General features: G+C 34.6%; 1 protein-coding gene and 1 long non-coding RNA gene across 7 annotated transcripts in view; one reads left to right on the top strand and one right to left on the bottom strand.

Moving 5' to 3' along the window:
* The first annotated feature begins 2954 nt into the window (after nucleotides 1-2954).
* The window catches only part of LOC144450307 (uncharacterized), a 75485-nt gene continuing 57027 nt past the window's right edge, over nucleotides 2955-21412 (top strand). For all 6 annotated transcript variants that reach the window (XM_078140905.1, XM_078140904.1, XM_078140909.1 and 3 more), the window contains exons 1-8: nucleotides 2955-3090; nucleotides 4428-5058; nucleotides 6001-6072; nucleotides 11595-11723; nucleotides 12530-12723; nucleotides 13360-13445; nucleotides 13751-13851; nucleotides 14334-14501. In XM_078140905.1, coding sequence (XP_077997031.1) covers nucleotides 4894-5058; nucleotides 6001-6072; nucleotides 11595-11723; nucleotides 12530-12723; nucleotides 13360-13445; nucleotides 13751-13851; nucleotides 14334-14501 — 915 coding nt within the window. In that variant the 5' untranslated portion in view covers nucleotides 2955-3090; nucleotides 4428-4893. The remainder of the gene's footprint in view (nucleotides 3091-4427; nucleotides 5059-6000; nucleotides 6073-11594; nucleotides 11724-12529; nucleotides 12724-13359; nucleotides 13446-13750; nucleotides 13852-14333; nucleotides 14502-21412) is intronic.
* Nucleotides 4330-21412, bottom strand: part of LOC144450309 (uncharacterized) — a 26665-nt gene continuing 9582 nt past the window's right edge. The window contains exons 2-3 of the long non-coding RNA XR_013482221.1: nucleotides 13237-13302; nucleotides 4330-5008 (exon numbers count right to left, since the gene is read on the bottom strand). This is a non-coding gene — a long non-coding RNA (uncharacterized LOC144450309). The remainder of the gene's footprint in view (nucleotides 5009-13236; nucleotides 13303-21412) is intronic.

Here is a 21412-nt window from a genome sequence, read left to right as displayed (position 1 = left end):
GATATTTTAATAAAATATTTATTAAATAAAATACTTCGTGTTGTGGTTTATTCTAAGCTTCATTTGATTTCATGATGATTGAATGATTAGAATGCCTGGCTCCAAATCTGTAAGTTTCTTCTGCAAGCCTTGCTGCAGCTGTCTGTTTCTGAGTGGCTAAAGTCCTTAGGCAAGATTTGAACCATAACTGTGTCTCAGTCAACCCAGCTGTATAATTGGGGACCTGGTAGGATAGAGGTTGCAATGTGAATGCTTTAATCCTATGTGTACCCTAGTCAACCAAGCTGTATAATTGGGGACCTGGTAGGATAGAGGTTGCAATGTGAATGCTTTAATCCTATGTGTACCCTAGTCAACCCAGCTGTATAATTGGGGACCTGGTAGGATAGAGGTTGCAATGTGAATGCTTTAGTCCTATGTGTACCCAAGTCAACCCAGCTGTATAATTGGGGACCTGGTAGGATAGAGGTTGCAATGTGAATGCTTTAATCCTATGTGTACCCTAGTCAACCCAGCTGTATAATTGGGGACCTGGTAGGATAGAGGTTGCAATGTGAATGCTTTAATCCTATGCACTTATAAAGGCTGCAATGGATTGTATGCTCCCCAGGAAGTATACAGGGCCCTTTTGTGGTTTTTAGCAGGGGTAATAAATTTATGACACTGCAAAGGTAGTATTCAAAAAACATGCATTGCCACCCTCTGGCCAAAGTAAATCAACCCATTATGAATAAGTAGCATGCAGGGTCAAACCATAGATGATGGAATGTAGGGATGAGTACCAATCTGATTAAAATCCGATGTAGATGTCGGCTAATCGTTCATTCCTCTAGAGGATGCGATCAGGCTAAAAAATGTAAACATGTACCAAGAAGGTCAATTCAGGCAAAATAACGAAGGTAAAATAGAAATGAACGATTAGCCGACATCTACATCGGATTTTGATCAGATTGGGATGAGTACATGAATTGTGAGGGGTGTTGCATGGCATTATTTTCTACGACACATTCCATTTATTTTGATCTGCCGTTTCAGGTAACCTACTACACATTCCTTCCTACCTATACACTGCATGGTTGCAGTCAATGGTCTAATGTGCTGTGTTCCTTTGAGCAACTATAGACCATGTCACTCCATAGAGAGTCCATAGAGAAAACTTAGTATGGACACTCAATGCATATTGTTCAGAAAACCACATTTTTTTATTAGTACATTTACAAACCTGATGTCTTATGGTGCTACTATCTCAAGAAACTAGTACTCTTGCTTTAGGATCTCAAGCAGCTCTGCAACTGTGTCTCTCTGGGTGTAGAGAGCTTCTTGAGATAGTAACACAAAGAATGATCTCTGGGTACAACTTTAATGACGGTCGATTTTCTGAGTTCTTCGTTTGGAGAGAAATTAGTCCCAGTTTTCTTGAAAGTCGATTCAGAGGTTGCCAAAAAATTATGTACGAAAGAAAATATAAAGTTGCCAGTGAGGGCGCTAGTGGATTCGAGACTTTATCCTATCTGGATTCCTTCTATCTGCAAATTATGTATGGTTCAGTAGGTTCCATTGTACTTTTACTTCCCTATTGTACTCCACTCTCTTCTATTTCCTGTACTTTTCTTTAAGAGGACAATCGTAAGATGATTAGAAAAAAGTTGAATGAACCAAGCGGCTACTTCATATTTCTTCAGCCAATGTTGTATCAGGGACGTAGACATATCATTACGTCCCTGGTTGTACACGTTTAGAGTCCCTGTTTGGAAATTTCTTCACAAACTTTTGTTCATTGCATATGTCATTCACAACACCACTCTGTCTTTGGTGAGTTATTACATACATTTTAAGAAAAACAAACAGTGGAATTATTTTACTTCACCCATCAACCACTGACAAATATTAAACATACTTGCATGCATGGAATAGTATATAAACAAGACAACAGATTAGAATAGAATTTTTTTTAATGCAATATTTTGCAACAATTTAAACAATTTTTCTAATTTGGGAGAACTTTTTTTAGTTGTCCAATAAGATTTGAATGTTTATTCCAATACTGCAGGCTATGATTGTCTTTTAGTTCAAGCATTATTTAAGTTGAAATAATACATAATTCTTAGCTTCGTAGGAATAAAAATCTTAGATGAGATTTTTGGGGTGGGGTGGGGTGCGCAGTGGTTTGATGGCGGTACAGTTTTTGTTTGTTGAGGGGGAGGGGGGGCACTAGTAGTAATTCGTTGAAAATGTCCAACTGGAATAAATTTCATTATTGACTCAGGATTGTAGACGATGGCGTGACGTGTATAACCCCCACCCCGGTATAACCGTGATTAATATCGCCCATAGTCTGGCATAGACTGCATATATATTCAATAATGCATGTACTGTATACGTAGGGCTACATTGCACATTGCAGTTTGGTGGACCAACCTGTAACAATCACCTAATTTCAAGAAACCTGGGGAGCTTGGTATTGGATTAGACTCCTTATCACGAACCCGTACAGATCAGGGATCCACGGTTTGTAGTGACGTCACTAATGTAACACTTTGCCCTATGTGTTTACATAGGTCATGTTGAGATACATGTATACACATAATTTATTTACATTCGCTGAAATTTGTTGGAAAGAAAATAATCAGATATGTTCACATGTTTGACTGATACACGACGCCAATTATTCTTATCTCGCTATTAAATGTCTAAAAATGAGAAATAATACCAAAAGAAATATTGAAATAAATAAAAAATTCTACGTCTCTGGAATAATTGCAAAAAAAGTGGGAAACAACTTTGCATAATCTAAGCGAATGCCATCCTAACAGGAGAAAAAAAATTGTAAAAAATCAAGTCGTGTTGCTTGTGAAAAAATCTCGAAAATGCGGGGAAATATCTCCGTTGTTGCCCGTCAGGGGTTGGTGAGCTGCCAGGCAACGTGATCACGTGACCACACAACGCTGAGCTCATGAAAACATGGCGGATTAGGGGACATTGACAGGAGCCGAAGTGTCGTGTTTTATCGATAGATTTTTACAGCCCACACTCCGGTTTTTACTCTATAATTTTGGTTTCTAAGAGAAGAAAGAAAGGATTCTCAATTAGGTAAGTATCGTTGAAATTACGTGTGTAATTAAGAAATAACGGCGACAGTTTATAGTATTTTAATGAGTGAATGCCGTCCCCTCATAAACTAGCCATCAATAATACTTCGATTTTTTAGGTACACTAACACTTCACAAGGTTACGTCGTATTTCTGGTCGAACTTTAAATTTTTGAGTACCCGATAACGTAAACAAGTATAGCGTATTAGGTTTTGGCGTCTGACACTGCTACGTGTTAATTTATGCATCGATAAGTCCTTGGCCAAGTTTACTGTGTACGTAATGACTGGTGTAATGACATTATGGGGTAGGGCGATTATTTTACAAATTGTTCTTGGCCATTTGTTTAGCTCCTTGACGAAACGCGAAAACGTTCTGTTTTACAAACTATCAAATTACAAATGTCCACTTAAAAGCCTTACAAGAAAATGTTACTAGCTATGTCCGACAAGAAAGCTCACCTTTATAAAAATAGATAACATTACATAGCTAACTGTTCACTGTTTTGACACAGACAATTTGACAAGAATGTCGAAGAAACGTCCCTCAGGAACTCTCCCTTTGTCCCGTTTCTTCCAGCACGTACCCGCGTTGTTGAGTTGATCTACATTTCACGATCGAAATATATAGGAAGTACGCGAAGTTGAATAATGGTAACCCTGCTTGCAAACAGAGTAATTCTGGACTCGATTCTGACACTGTCCCTTCCAAGTTCCAGTGTCAGGCATAGAATCGTCGGATCGAATACCGACTTCCTCCGTTCGCAAGCAATGTGTTACACCGTCTGCTAGCAGAAATAAAATTATGTACGCTTACGATGGAATTTTGTCGAAGTCGTAATTTGTAGTACCGTGGAAATGTCAACAAAAGTGGACGTTTTTAGATTAAACTAGATTCATGAATGTCAACGACAGTACACTTTGATGGAATGCTAGATTTGTATTATTTGTACTTGTCACGTAATGAATGCACGACATCTGTTCACACGAAATAACGATGTCTTTTATCGCATTTACAAAACGTATTTAGTTTTGTAATAATTCTTTTTTCATAACAGGTCATACAATAACTAACAGGTTCTTTCGTGAATAATAATATATTAAATTTACCTAGCATGAAAAATATTTCCCCATGGCATATTCATTTTATTACACATAATATTTCATTTACCTATAGAGTCAAAAATTTCTTTGAAGCAAACACTTTATTTATTTTATTTAAAGTTAATTCATACACTGTTACATGTTTGTATATTTTCCAATCACAGACAAGGAGTTCTTCCTTGTCTGTGTTACAATTGACAAGATAACTTATGTTACTCTCTTCTTTCTTTACAGTTGACTGTGTTTCCTGGATTCTATTACAGTAGCAGACACCCAGTGTGATAGTTGGATCGTTTTTGTATCACAAGTCAGTGAATGGCGGCAAATTTGTAGTGGCGTTTATATTGTTACATCAATGTTTTGGACGTTGAAGAACGTACATTGATTCGTCAGACTGAATAATCCATCATTACAACTCATACGTCTTACAACTCATGAATTTCGGGCTTAAACTTTGTTATATTGTACGGGCGTGAAACAGGGAACGTTCTATACTTTTACGCCGGTGTTGAACTGGAAACATTTACATCCTTGTTTCGACATTAGACGGCATACAATCCATATATTTTTACGAGTCGTAGACGGAATACACTCCATATTCTTGTTCTGATGTTAGAGAACGGTCCATGTTCTTATACGAGCGTTAGACGAACTACGCTCCATTTTCATTTACAAGTCATATAGACACAATACATTCACAATGAGTGGCGGTATGGAAGGCCCACAAATCGCGTCCATGTCAATCTTGGATCGTGGTGATGCACCTGCACAGGCTATCATCGATAAAACGACACGTGCAAAGGCGAAACGAGTTGCTGATGAAACAAAAGAAGAATTGGATAAAATTAGAAACAGAGTTGCAAAGGTGAGGAGAAATGTTACAATAGCTGACCTTCATGATGTTCATGTGACCTTGAGTAGTACGTAAGGGACAATCGTACAATGTCACACAAGCTCAATAAACTTTGTTCATTTAGGATACAACCCTCTGCCCCTCCCCTAAACGAATGTTCACAAGTGCGACATTGATACGTTTATATATGGTGTAAACCATGATAAAAATTGTAGCGGTCACACCACTACGATCGATGCAATGTAAAAACATGATGGTAAACACATTAAAATACTACCGTAAACCCAGCACTATATCTCACATTAGAAGTAAATTTTATGAACTTATCAACATCTCAGTAGTAAATACAGAACTTGTTATCATTGAATGAGTGAAAGTTTTTGAAATTTGGATAGAAGTGTGAAAATGAAGTTCAGTAATCACATTGACACTTGACCCCTGACCCCCCTAAATGAACAAAGTTTGCTAATTGAGCTTGTGTGACATAAGATGTTAATTTTGAATAAACTACTGTGTTCCTAATTGCAACTGTACTTCTTCAACTCCCACCTATTGGGTATACGTTAGTTCTGAGCATTGGCCACACACCCCTACCAGACGTGGCCAGTATACTTCCCCCCCCCCCCCCCCCCCAATTCAGTGTATTTTGGTCTACAATGGGGTCTTTAAAACTTGAATGGTCTAAATGGAGTATTTGGTCAAATGAACCAAAAATGGAGTATGGGGTTGGCAGCATTGGCCCCTCCGGAAGAAATTCTTCGAGGTGGAACATTCTGTTGCCTATCGTAAAATCTCTTGTAATTTTAGTGAAGTATTATTAATAGAGTATATGTTAGCAATATTTTAAATGTATAATCTTGTCAATGAAATTTGATTTGGGAAATAAGTTGTTTTTCTACAGTTTAAATATCAGGAGTTAATTAATTGTATGTTTGTTTTTATTATCGTTTTCAGACTATTGATGCGTTTGAAATGAATGAACAGTACGTGAATGACAACAAGTCAGCTATATTAGTACCAGATTTGGTGAGTTCAACTTTGTATTTGTTAATTAGCTTTGTGTGCGATGGGGTGTGGGGGGGGGGGGTATGGGGAGCTAGGGGGATATGTGAATGTGTTATGGTGTGCATGGGAGGAGGGATATGTGTATGGTATATCTATGTGTGATTAATTGTGTATGTATGTATGTATGTATGTATGTATGTATGTATGTATGTATGTATGTATGTATGTATGTATGTATGTATGTATTATGTATGTATGTATGTATGTATGTATGTATGTATGTATGTATGTATGTATGTATGTATGTATGTATGTATGTATGTATGTATGTATGTCTGTGTGTGTGTGTGTGTATGTATGTATGTATGTATGTATGTATGTATGTATGTACATGTATGTATGTATGTGTGTGTATGTATGTATGTATGTATGTATGTATGTATGTATGTATGTATGTGTGTGTGTATGTATGTATGTATGTATGTATGTATGTATGTACATGTATGTATGTATGTGTGTGTATGTATGTATGTGTGTGTGTGTATGTATGTATGTATGTATGTATGTATGTATGTATATATGTTTGTGTGTATGTATGTGTCACGGTATGTATGTATGTATGTATGTATGTATGTATGTATGTATGTATGTATGTATGTATGTATGTATGTATGTATGTATGTATGTATGTATGTATGTATGTATGTATGTATGTATGTATGTGTGTGTGTATATATGTATGTATGTATGTATGTATATGTAAGTATGTATGTATGTATGTATGTATGTATGTATGTATGTGTGCATGTGTGCATGCGTGCCTGCGTGCATGTGTGCATGTGTGTGTTTGTTTATGTATCTGTCACGGTATGTATGTATTTTTATTAGTATATTACAGTATATTTTATTCGACATGAAATAATATAAAACAAAAGTACATTATCTAAAGTCAAAAACAACATACAGAAAGAATAAAAACAATAAATAATTACAAATATATATATATAACACTAAACTACAGTATTGAATATTAAGATAATCATGAATTAGAGAATTTTCCAAATGTATGTGTGTGTGTGTATGTGTGTGTGTGTGTGTGTATGTGTGTGTATGTGTGTGTGTGTGTGTGTGTGTGTGTGTGTGTGTGTGTGTGTGTGTGTGTGTGTGTGTGTGTGTGCAAGTTTGTGATGCATTTGTGTTTATGTTGGTTGGTAGATGATTTACATGATGTATTGCAAATCATGACAAAGCTTTGGTCTAGTAAGACTACACAATGTTTTATCTCCACAATATACAAACACACAATAGGATTAGTTTCACTGATATCACAATTTACAAACTGTATGCAATCACACAGAGTTCATCTCTCAGTGACATTTGTATGTGTCAGTGTAACATAGAGATAGAGTGACACCACACTTGTGGGCTATTTGTTAGACTCTCTCACAGTCCCGGAACTTCGCATAAATAGCTAAAACTTGGGTTCGTTTGTACATATCTACTGCATAATTGTACTCGTATACAAAACAACCCAAGTTTTAGCTATTTATGCGAAGTTCCGAGTACTGTGAGAGTGTCTAGCTATTTGTCTACTATAAGAGCTAGTGCAGTCACAGTGCCAGCGACGTGGACATTGTAGCTAACAAATTGCAAACTGTTTTTGTCTTAAATTTGATCAATGTCACCATGTCCAGTTTTTGTTCTAATGCTATTACATTCGGAATGTCACAGTCCACAAGCACCTGTGGTCTGTGAATGACTGTCACCTTGTCCAGTATTCTGACACCACTATCTTTATGTTCATTTTAGAAAATGACAGACACAAGTACCTGTGGTCTGGGAATGACACTGTCACCTTGTCATTGTTCCAACACCACTACCCTTTGTATCTGAGCACGGCTAGATTGCATATCTACGTTACACTACCACCTACCATAGCAACCAAGTTAACCACCTCTCTCAAATACCAGTGTCTCCAACAACATCACCCAACAATCTGATCCTTTGACCCCCGTATTGTTAAACTTAGCCTGACCCATAATAGGAATATACCATTCTTAGGATGATTTAGGGGTGTCAATACTTTGTTCACCTTGTCACCGTTGCTTGGTATTTTTATCTTTATAGTGTGACCTTTGACCTTTGTTCAAGGGTTGTCATCTTTGTTCAGTATATACCAGGTCTTACCAACCCTAATTTGGTCTAACTATTGTGTACTTTAGCTTAGGCCCTGGATAATCATTGAACTTCTCTGATTTTATTGAAGTCTACACACAGATATTTAAATACGACATGGAATAGACATCGAATGTAATCTGTCGAATTTAATACAAAAATGAACAGCTTAGAGGGTCTAGTGGTAATAATAATAATAATAATAATAATAACTTTATTGCAACTTTATCTATGATACCAGATATCAGTACAATACAATAAAGTGTAAGGAAGAATACTTGTATTAACCAAAATGGTACAATTTCACAATTTTTAGTTATACAGATAGTGATGACCTTCTTAGGCCAGGTGTAATCAGAGGGCCTAAAAGGCAGTAAATGTATTTATCAAGTGTACATCACAAGACAGCTGGTATATGACATGCTAAGGGGTCAAATCATATGGCGGATTGGACAAGAATTTTGTTGATACACAAAATCAAGAAAGACAGAAATTTCACTGAATTGTGCTACGATAGCATTTAAAATATAGATGATATTAATTTCAAAACGAGAATGATGCACAAGCTCAACGTTACCACCATACGGTTGATAATGACAAGACTGTGCATGACAAGTGCATTGAATTGTGGTTATTTGTATTAGATTTGACAGGACAAAAGTTTGACACTTATTGTGAGTCACATATCTGTTGTTATTTTTGACAGGCAGCATTTTTTGGGGGGCGGACCACACAAATTTTACCTTGTCTGGTCCGTCGGACTAGTACCTTACTGTTAATAACTATGTTAAAAAGTCGTCTGAATATACAGATTCATAGGTAAGATTTAATGTTTCACATTAGCAGGACCTGGGACCACTAATTCTTTCAGCAGGACCATTGGATTTTTTAAGGCACTGGTCCGGGGACCACCAGTTCACAAAATGATTTGTTCACCCCTGAAGTTACATCTAGTTACATCTCATACCATCAACTCATGCATGGAAGTATAACCCATATACTTCCATGATTCATGTAATATTTCTAAATACTGGTCTAGTTACATTAATGGTAGTAGTAGATGTGTACATTCACTCATTTACATGTAAGAGTGTGTATTCCCACCCCCACCCCTTCACACCTACTAACCCCATAACCCCTTCATTTGATGTTGGTACAGTTATATACATTTGTAAATACCGATCTAGTAACATCAATAAAGTATTTGGTAGCAGTGTACATCCACTCAATTAAGTGTGTGCCCCAGGCGCCCCCCCCCCCCCCCACACACACACACACACCTTCACACCTCCTACCTCTTACCCCTTCATTTGATATTGGTACAGTTATATGTTAGTATTACTTTCATTGCGTACAGTTACATCTCATATACCAATTCATGTAACATAGTAAATACTGATCTAGTTACATCAATTGTATTTGTAGCAGTATACATTCATTCAAGTTTGTGTATTCCCACCCCCACCCCTTCACACCTTCAGCCCCCTTAGCCCCTTCATTTGATATTAGTACAGTTACATGTTAGTATTACTGTCATTGTGTCTAGTTACGTCCCATCGTACCAATTCATGTAACACAGTAAATACTGATCTAGTAACATCAATTGTATTTGTAGCAGTGTACATTCATTCAAGTTTGTGTATTCCAACCCCCTCCCCTTCACACCCCTTCACACCCCCTGCCCCCTTATAAGCCCCTTCATTTGATGTTGATACAGTTATATGTTAGTATTACTGTATACAGTTACATCTCATCCTACCAATTTATGTAACATAGTAAATACTGATCTCGTCACATAGTATACGTTACATTTACCTAACCTAAAGTTTACACTTTCATATAAACCTTATTTTGTTATTTTGTTAACTATTATTACTATAGTTTATATATTTACTAGTTTGTTTTAGCACCAAACAATTTATTGCAGAAAATCCAATGAAGAAATGTAGTTTTCTTAAAGGATGCAATAAAGATTCTATTCTATACTATTCATGAATATAGTATTTGGTAGCAGTGTACATTCATAGTATTTGGTAGCAGTGTACATTCATAGTATTTGGTAGCAGTGTACATTCATAGTATTTGGTAGCAGTGTACATTCATAGTATTTGGTAGCAGTGTACATTCATAGTATTTGGTAGCAGTGTACATTCATAGTATTTGGTAGCAGTGTACATTCATAGTATTTGATAGCAGTGTACATTCATAGTATTTGATAGCAGTGTACATTCATAGTATTTGGTAGCAGTGTACATTCATAGTATTTGGTAGCAGTGTACATTCATAGTATTTGGTAGCAGTGTACATTCATAGTATTTGGTAGCAGTGTACATTCATTCAATGGAACACTAATGAAAATCTTCTCATTCAAACGATGACAAAGTATTTATTGATTTATTTAGACAGAGTTGTTTACGATGTTGTCAAACAATGTCGTAAAGATTAAATCTCTTAGCTACCAATCAACATATATACCACTAAACATTCCAATGGTAAAGTGTAGAATTTAGGGTTCCGGGTAATTGTGGCTTTTTTGCTGTGGATCTATTAAAATGATAATCAGTTTTTTTTTGCTAAGGTTGGGGAACCCTGGTAACAGACATGGGGGAAAGGGGTAAAAGTTGGATAGTTTCCGGTACAATTTACCATAATTTAGTTGGGAACCCTGGTAAAATGACTGGGGAATCCTGGTATATTTTACCTGCTTACAGTCTTTCACAAAAACACTGATAATATATACACAGAGTGCTAAAGGTTTAATTTATTTAGCAAGTAAATAAATGTAATTGTACACTTTACATTGTTACTAGCCAAATTATAAACCACTGTTAATAGTGCTAATGTGCAAAGGTACATAGACATGCCCACTAAATTTAAGGGGATCATAACATTGAACTTAAGACAACTAGACTATATACTTCTCTGTTTTAATTTGTAATTTCAGACACAGTTTTGAAAAGAAATGAATAGAATATGAGAGAGAGAGACACTGTGTGTGTGTGTGTGTGTGTGTGTGTGTGTGTGTGTGTGTGTGTGTGTGTGTGTGTGTGTCAAACAGAGAGACAGTGTGTGTGTGTGTGTCAAACAGAGAGACTGTGTGTGTGTGTGTCAAACAGAGAGAGAGAAAGAGAGAGAGAGAGAGTCTCAAACAGACATTACTTTTGATGTATTTTTAGCAAACTAGCAAATCCAATATGATATATTTTGTTGTAAAGAATGTTTTTTGCAGATTTAGGAAAAATATTTGAACCTATATGAATTATATGAAAATCAATTCTTTATAAATTGAAATTGAAATAACATTTTATTTCTTTAGCTCTTATCCTCATCACAGTTCTTCAAATTATAATTTTTTTTCTTGCTTACAGATTGAGCTCGAGAAGATTATTAGTGATGCGATAGCAAAGAAGAAATATCAACAAGAAGTTGTAATATTTATAGTTGGTTATGAGAACAATTGTGCTCAGAGAGCTAAACTATTGTCTTCTTTGAATGAGGTAAGTTACAGAATAAAATTAGTATAGCTGGAAATTAAATGTACAGGTAAAAATCTCTCTCCAGCATCCATGGTTCATGGTTTTGGTCATGTGATTATTGGTATCACAGATACCAGAGTTGTAATGCTGCATTCACAGCCTGGCTGAAATTTTGCTTCGAGCCTTCTTTTATTTAAAAAAATGTTATGATGTGACGATTGATAGAGTCTGAAAAAGAAGTTTTACATTATGTGTCAATATATCCTAAATTTACCAAAAAATACACCACACTGACTGACTACAGATTGCCTTCAATCAATCATGTATACAAAACTAGGAACTTTTAAAACAACCATTTGAAAATTTCAACACAATGGCTGGTCACGACAGGAAGAAAGTCTTTACGTTATTGGATTAGTCTCCGACAACTTACTTTAAACATTTATACAAGTATTCAACGTAAATTGCTTTAGAGTTCAATTATTTTATACCACCTGTCTTGCTGTCATGAATATTTTATTACCAGGTCTTTACAAGCACTAATACTATTGATTCTGGATTAAACTGTGTATGTAAATAGATAGTGGAGCATTTTGAGTTATAGCGCCCTCAGGAGGTTGAGCATTATAATAATTTCCTTTTGTTTTTATTTTTCCTTCAAACGTATGTACACACTAGTAAATGTAACTGTAACATCTTTGAACACATACATGTATAATAAAATGATTCTAGATATTTCAGTTCTTTTAAAAATGTTCAACATGTAATAGCACCCTCTAGTGTTCTGAAACTGATATTCCTACTTCTTTTGTTTTTTTGTATTTCAGTTTTTTGTAACATCTATGAACACATACGATGAAGATGAACTGATGCCCAGACATGAAATTGATCTAGAAGAAGTCTCTACCAGTATCCAGACTGCACTGGACACTGCAGAGAATGCTACACAGAAACTATCAGAGATTAATCATGAAATGGTCACTTATATACAGACAGTTACAGGTGGCAAGGCAGCTACAAAGTAAGTCAACCAATCACATTCCATACTGAGTACCAGGTGTACTTACAGTATGCAAATTAGGTTAACTCTGCATGTTACTTATATCAGACATTCACAGGTGGCAAAGGAACTACAAAGTAATTTATTAGCCAATCAGAATGTCCGTATTCTTGTGTATGCACAATAATTCCTGAAACTATCCTGGCTATTCTGCTGAAAATGTCCTCCATGTGAATTCAGTGATTGTCCTGTACAAGTCATAAGTGCCCATGCAAGGGAGGATGTATATGTGTATTATTACCCTGTTCAGACATGCACAGTTATGTCAGTGTTGCACTGGCATATAGAGTTACAACTGAATTCTATCAACCTACCTAGTTTGCCTGTCCTATGCTTTGCTAAAACTATGTACAGTGTGTGATGGGCAAACTTGGTAGCTTGAAAGCATTCAGTTGTAACTTTACGCCAGTGCGGCACCGATATAACTAGACTGGACTACACTAGTTCAGATTGAATTATTTTTGTGGCCCTCACCAGATATATTATCCCGTCAGCCTCCTTTTTGAGATGTATATAATTTTTTCTTCTTCTGTTTTGTACCTGGTGAATAAACAATTCAATTCAATTTCAATTCAACTGTGCATGTTATGGTTTCAGGAGTAAGAAGAAACTAGAGAAAGCTTTACAACAAGCCAAAGATGATATCCAGAGTTTGACGGAGAAATTACTAGGTGCTCAGACAGGTTAGTAACCATGGCAACATAGATTAGATGTAGCAATACTTAACAGAGTGTGACAGAAATTACTAGGTGCTCAGACAGGTTAGTAACCATGGCAACATATATTGAAGCAAACCATTTGTTTACTCAACACCTCCAGTAAATTTGGATCATTCTGTCAGATCCAGTTAGACACTGAAGAAGGACAAGTGATTTGTTCAAAACATGTCTGTTTCTCAATCAAAAGTGGAAGAAGAGAACTTGTGTATGAATCTTTTTGAATATTTTTATTTTGACATCTGGTGATTAATTTTATATTTCTTTTATAGAAATTGAAGACAAGGAGGACCAGATGACCAGACTTTACAAACAAATAGATCTAAAAAATATGGATATACAGAAACAGAAGGCACAGACTGAAGCTGCAAGGGTAGGTCAAAGTTTAAAATCAGTGAAGATGATTGGCTATATGATAGGTCATGTTTTGAATGAAATGATATGATTGGCTATGGGATTGGTCAAAGTTCAAAATAAGTGAAGATGATTGGCTATCAGGTTCAAATTAGACAGATGATTGGCTGTAGGATAGGTCAAAGTTCAAATAAAGTAAAATATGATTTGTTACTCAATAGACAAGGTTTAGATAAGTGAAGGTGATTGGCTATGGAATAGGTCAAAGTTGAAAATCAGAAAATGATTGGGTGTTGGATAAGTCATAACTTAATTAAAGTGAAGTTGATTGGCTATGGAACAGTTCTTTCAAAAAGAGAAATTTATTTCGATAAATAAAGATTATTATTAAACTTTTACCAATGTTGTACTTTCTGTGATCTTTTTGAGATCAGATTCAATCCATGTTCATATTCTAGTTTTACAAACACAATATCAAATTTTGTCTGTCTTTTCCGACAGGATAAACTGAAGCAAGTAGAGGAATTAAAACTGGTGATCCGTGCCCGTGACGACGAGATAGATGGATATAACAAGAAGATAGCTGATCTACAGTTACATATACAACAAATAGAACAGAGTAGAGAAGCTAGTCAGGCAAAGCTTAGATCATCTAATGAAGATAATGAGGTGAGTGACCTATGAACTTTGACATTGAGGACATTGTCTAATGAACATAATGATGTGGGTGACCTTTGATCTTTGACCGTAAGGTCATGGGTTTTGTTGTGACTTTTAAGCGAGGTCATGGATTTGTGACCTTTAACCTTAAAGTTGTTGTTTGTATGTGACCTTTGACCTTAAGGTATGGAGTGAAATTATTATTGACCTTTGATCTTTGACCTAAAGTCATGATTTTTGTTATGGTCTTTAATCTGAAAGTTGTAATTTGTGGATGACCTTTGACCTAAAGTGATGAGGTATTATTGACCTTTGATCTTCAACCTAAAAATCATAGGACGAGGTTGTGAGTAACATGGAGGTCATTTTTTTTGAGTTGTTAAAATTGATGTCAAAACTTTGTGTCTCAAAAAGTTATGGATTAATGTGAAAGTTAATGTTTTTGGTAACAAAATACTTGAATTAAATTTGAGATTAGTGTAAAAGTGTTGTTAAATTACAAAAAATTATTGTCAAACTCATTATAAAATCTTAATCCTATATCATTTGTGATTTTTTTGTTTTCATTATTTCATTTAATGATGGTTGCCATGAAAACTAATTTTAGTTCTTGTATGATAAAACAAAGACACTTAGAACAATAGACAATGTACCATGAGGGCGCTGTTTATAGAAAATTCAAACTAGAGCTAACTGTGTCTATAGAGGGCGCACTTTGCTACCACTCTAAAGCTGTGATTTGTGAGGGCAATGCATACACTATGTAAACACACAGTTAGTTACATGTTAACTCAAAACCAGTCACGGTTAATAATGTCGACATCAACATAGCAACAGACCTGAAAACGACTTGTCTGGCTGTCAGTGAACAGGTAATCCACGTGTAATTAACTTTGAACTTGATTTAGATATTTCCAGATCATCAATTATTGTAGTGGTTGCCATGACATCCTTAGATTATTAATTAATATGTCTGAATAGAAACATTGTATCAGATTTGTATCAAGATCAAGATCGCTTGGTTTGGAATTATTTTCAAATATGTGATTTTGTACGGAGTGTTTTTACTAAGGTTTTAGAACCCTGGTAACAGAGAGGGTCAAGTGAAATCTGGTAAAATTTACAGTTTCCTATACATTCAGTGTTTTTACTAAGGTTTTAGAACCCTGGTAACAGAGAGGGTGAAATCTGGTCAAATTTACAGTTTCCTATACATTCAGTGTTTTTACTAAGGTTTTAGAACCCTGGTAACAGAGAGGGTGAAATCTGGTAAATTTTACAGTTTCCTATACATTCAGTGTTTTTACGAAAGTTTTAGAACCCTGGTAACAGAGAGGGTCACATGAAATTTGATAATATGTGTTCATACACATAAATTTATAACTGTATTTTTGTACAGGAACTTTATGTATAACATGTAATAAATAGGTTACATTGACACACACCACCACACTGCCAGTGTGTCCTCTAGGCCAATTTGACATGCCATTGACACACACACAACCACACTGCCAGTGTGTCCTCTAGGCCAATTTGACATGCCATTGACACACACACAACCACACTGGCAGTGTGTCCTCTAGGCCAATTTGACATGCCACTGATGCACCCAATTTCTACCGACACACCAAATGCCAGCTGTGAATGTTTTAATTTATACTAAAATATCAAAGCTACCCTGTATTTACACCATCAACTACCGTAATAACAATACCAGCAGGTGAATGCTAATAATAATAATAATTGTAATAATAATAATGGTTTATTTCACCAACCTATAGTGACCTAGGGGGTCAAATTGAAATGGTGTACATATCTAAAAAGTAGAGCACTCCTTAGTCCAATATTCAATTACTCATACAAAGATAAAAAACAGAGACGATTAATAGTACAGGCATTCAAAAGCTGAATAAACATTTACATACTATACTAGAATAGTTAAATTAAGGTTTTCAATTTATATATGATATATTTCCACTTGTCAGTAAAAAACTTACAAACTTATTCTGTACTACTTTGATAAAGAAAAAGCTTAGGAACTGGTGTAGATTTGATGTAACACAAAAAATTTAACCCCCCCCCCCTCCCATAAAAAGCCCCAAAACAACAACCTTAGGAACTGACGTAGATTTGATGTAACACAAAAAATTTAACCCCCCCCCCCCCAAAAAAAAAAAAAAAAAAAACAACAACAAAAAACAAAAACAAAAAACCCCCCAAAAAACCCCAAAACAACAACCACAGGAACCGATGTAGATTTGATCAACTTATCAATTTCCCACCCAAATACAAGTCTTAACAACTCACCTACTTTGATAAAACATAACAAAATAAAATCCTTAGGAACCGATGTAGATTTGATGAACTTATCAATTTCTCACCCAAATACAAGTCTTAACAACTCACCTACTTTGATAAAACAAATCACAACCTTGAGAAGTCAGGTAGATTTGATCAACTAAGAAAACTGTATTACATAATACAACATGTTTTCAGTTTGTTGTCATGGTAACTATTGAGTTTACTGTAGATTAGTGTAATTGATAAATATATATATTAGTATAATGAAATCTCAAATCTTTGATTTATTTGTCCACCTGTCATTTTAATTGTGTCTTTTCAAACAAAACTTTACGCTGACTAGATACTACTCTCTGAACAAGGTGAACATTTTAGCCTTTAAAAAACGTTTTAGAATGTAGTTAACAAAACCAGTTGATCTGATATTGGTGTGTAAATAAGTCAAAATATTAGTCAGTGTTTAGAATTCTGCAGAGTTCAGTTGTGTTGAGAACGTCAAATTTTCTTTTAGTTCTTATTGTATTTTCATATAAAAACAGGAGATTACATTATTGAGAATGTTTTATCATGTGTGGTATAAAGGACCATCATCATCATCATCATCATCATCATCATCATCATCATCAAAATCTTTAAAATTGTGAGTCTGTTAGTAGAAAATGGTGGTGGTGCTGGTGGTCATAGTAGTGTTGATGGTAGCAGTGTTAGTGGCGGTAGTGGCCCGGTGGCTGTGTTAGTGGTGGCAGTGGTGGCAGTGGGATGGTGGTGATGGTGATGGCGGTGGCAGTGGTGGCAGAGGTGGCAGTGGCTGTGGGGTGGTGGTGGCAGTGGGTGATGATGATGGTGGCGGTGGTGGTGATAGTGGCAGAAGTGGTGGCAGTGGCTGTGGGGTGGTGGAGCAGTGGTGGAGCAGTGGTGGTAGTGGCAGTGGGTGCTGATGATGATGGTGGTGGTAGTGAGAGGATGGGTTTACCTTCACAACTTTTAATGTTCAGCATTATACTATCCTTATACTGACAATAATGTAGGTGATATGTGTACATGTTGATACATGTTGATACATTTATTTATACAGCAACAATAGATTAGTCTTTTCATTATCTCACTTCATAGATTATACCACAAACAAGTAACTTACTTGTCTGTGATTATATTTAGTGTAATGGAGTCAGTTTACTAACCCAGTAACATAGGGGAGACTTATATTAGTATTACAACACACTGTGTTTTAGTTTTAGAATGTGATCCCAGAATAAACAAAAGGGAGAAATCTGATAAAATTGGCATAATTTTGGCTAAATGTTGATGGGTAACCATAGTAACAGAGGTGGGAAATTTGGTAAAATTTGCAAAGATTTCTATACCTTCTACCTTAATTTTGATGGGTAACCATGGTAACAGAGGATACAGAATCTAGTAAAACTTGCATAGATTTCAATACATTGTACCATAATTTGGGTGGGTAACCCAGTAAAATCCCTACTTGGTGAATTCTGGTAGATTTTATGTGTTTTACTGAAAATAGTGCTAGTATTAAATTCCCATTACACACTTTATATACTAATTTATGTACAAATTGTAATTGGGAATAAAATGAACAAAGTTATATTCAATACTTTTCCAATTTGTAGTTTCCTACGGACCTGTCAAATCTGCCATATATTATATTTATACAAATAAATTACAATATATTACATTTGCATGGTTAGTGTTTTTGTGAAGATTAGTACTACCATACCTACACTAGCTGCAATGAAAGAAACTTTAAAAAAAACTGTTCTGTTCGATATACTGACTTACTCCTAATATTTGTCCATCCTGATTAGTATTGATTCACTGTGGATAAACGTATTTGTGTAGCTGTACACATAATATGGTACAATAAGTCCACTCAAATTGATTTTTGGGTCCACACCAAAAATCAGCACCCCTATGGATCATAATTTTAACTTATTACTATACTACTTATAGATAAAATAGACCTGTAATTGACATGTAAGATATCTAATTATTTGTAATTTAAGAATTTTTAGTGAATATATTTTAGTTGTGAAATCCAAGCAAATAATGCTCAGTTACAACTAGTACAGCATTAAGGGTTTCTTGACAGGATTCCTATAAATGTTATGCAATATTTTGTACATAATTTAGTAAAACCATAATTCAATATTTTAACAAGTAATGGCTTTTTCAGGCTGTTAAAATAAAAACTATTTTAAGTCAATGTTTACTAGATACATGTGTAATGACTTCCTACACACAGTGTTCTGATAAACAACTTACTAATATCATGTCAAATTAAAACTAATTCAATATTATATGAACTAATGGCATTTTCTACACTATGGTTCAATAAGTAAAACATAATATTTTCATTCAGCAATGTTTACCAAGTGATTTTTTAGACACAATTTTCATATAAACAACTTACTAACGTCGTGTGCAAATTAAAGTTAATTCAATATTTTATCAACTAATGGTATTTAATTTTTTACGCTATGGTTCATTAAATAAAACATAGCCTTGTTATTAAATGTTTACCTTCAACACAGTTTCATATTAGCAACTTATAATAATTTACACAAATTAAAATTGTAACTCAATATTTTAATAATAATAATAAGAATTTTTATTTCTTAAAAAGTGAACATTTTCCATAAAAAACATCTCAAAGCGCCTTACATTGCTACGACAAAAAGGCAATAAAAAGGTGTAAAACACAATGGTGGAATCTGGCAGTAATAAAACAGTCAACTAATGGTTTCATTTACTTTACAGTTTTTGTACAGAATTTAGAATTTAAAGTACATAGTTGTATTTTACAGTATGTTCCTACTATATTACATGCAGGAGTTTCAAAAACTTTGCAAAAAATACTAATATTACAGTTTTAACAATCAAGCAACTCATGGAAACACTTTAGGTCAATTCTTTATTAGTGCTTTTTGTACTTTTTAGACTTTAATTTATGGAAGGTTTTCACTTCAGTGTTACATTTTAGTGCTTTTTCTTTCTTTCTTTTATTTGTTTATTTTTATGGGCCGCTGGCCTGAAATAAAGAATAATAATAATCATAACTTGTTATCCTAATATAAATTTTCATTCAACTTTGTGGTTTTACCAGTCGATTTTTATTTAATTACACTATCAACACGATGACAGATCTTGAGATTTCTTAGCCATGTATAGCCACTAAACTAAATATTATATAAATATGTATTCAGTATTGTTCTAGAACTACTTTTATTTTGAACCCCTAAAGTACTTTCATTTACTAACTAAGCAACCCACAATTTCCAATCTCATTATAAGATTTCATTCAATGTTACAGTTTTACCAATTAATGTTTTTTATTACACTATCAACATTACCCTACTTCCACTAACTAAACAATTACAAATTCTTTTGACAGACTGTCGGCTTTTAATTTCCTTAATACCATGTGAATGACATTTCTAATTTCAACATAAAAAGAAAATTTCTATTCAATACTACGACTAATGAATGGTTTGCCAGGACTGTATATTAACAAAGAAATGAAAATATATATTAAATTTCTAACATGATAGTTTTAGTCAGATTGCACGAAGGAACCAATTCAGCTTCTATATGCCTCTACGGATACTCTGATCCTATTACAAGGGTGAACAAATCCACTGGTCCTGGGTCCGGGTCTAATGATTTTTTTTGGGTGGACCACACAAATTTGACCTTGTCTGGTCCATCGGACCAGTACCTAACTGTTAATAACTATGCTAAAAAGTCGTCTGAATATACAGATTCATAGGTAAGATTTAATGTTTCACATTAGTGGGACCTGGGACCACTAATTCTTTCAGCAGGACCATTGGATTTTTTAAGGCACTGGTCTGGGGACCACCATTTCACAAAATGATTTGTTCAACCCTGCTATGTACAAGTCAGCCAAATCTGAAAATTGAGTGTCAAAGTTGGATTGATAAAAAACTAATGATAAGTTCAGAGAGTGAGTTTACAGTGAAACAGTGAGTTTGAACTGAAAAAAATTGAGACCTTGCAACCTACAGTCTCTGTTTTAGTCAGATCTGTATCCTATCACAGAATAACCAAACATTTACTAAAAAAGAAAAAAAATATGTTGCAAATGTCGTAATTTTAGTTAGACCTCCATTCTTATATATATAAAAAAAATATATATTTACAAATGTGAAAGAAATAAGCATAAAACTACATTTCTTGTGTCATGATTTTAAACAGACCTGCATTCTTGGTCAAATAAAGTTACATTTACAAAAAATGAAAGAAAAATAGAAAAAAAAGAGAAAAAAGTACTGCAAAAAAGAATTGCATTTGAAACATTGTAATTTTAGTTGGACCTACGACACCCTACATTTACGTTACAAGAAAATGAAAAAAACCCCAGAAAAAATGCATTTCAAGTGTTATTCAGGTCTGCAACCAGGACAGATTGTGAGTGTATAGTAAAATGTAGTCATTAGATATTTACTGTCACCATGACAACACCAAACATTGGCGACCATTATATTTTAGGACATTTATAAATAAATTATACATATTTGTTATTCAATCACCTCTATAATTTAAAAAAATCAAAATGTCAAAGAATTTAGTGAAATAAT

Source organism: Glandiceps talaboti, chromosome 19 (assembly GCF_964340395.1).
Source record: "Glandiceps talaboti chromosome 19, keGlaTala1.1, whole genome shotgun sequence".
Lineage (NCBI taxonomy): Eukaryota > Metazoa > Hemichordata > Enteropneusta > Spengelidae > Glandiceps > Glandiceps talaboti.
Note: the sequence above shows the minus strand (reverse complement) of the source record. Positions and strands in the feature narration are given on the sequence as shown.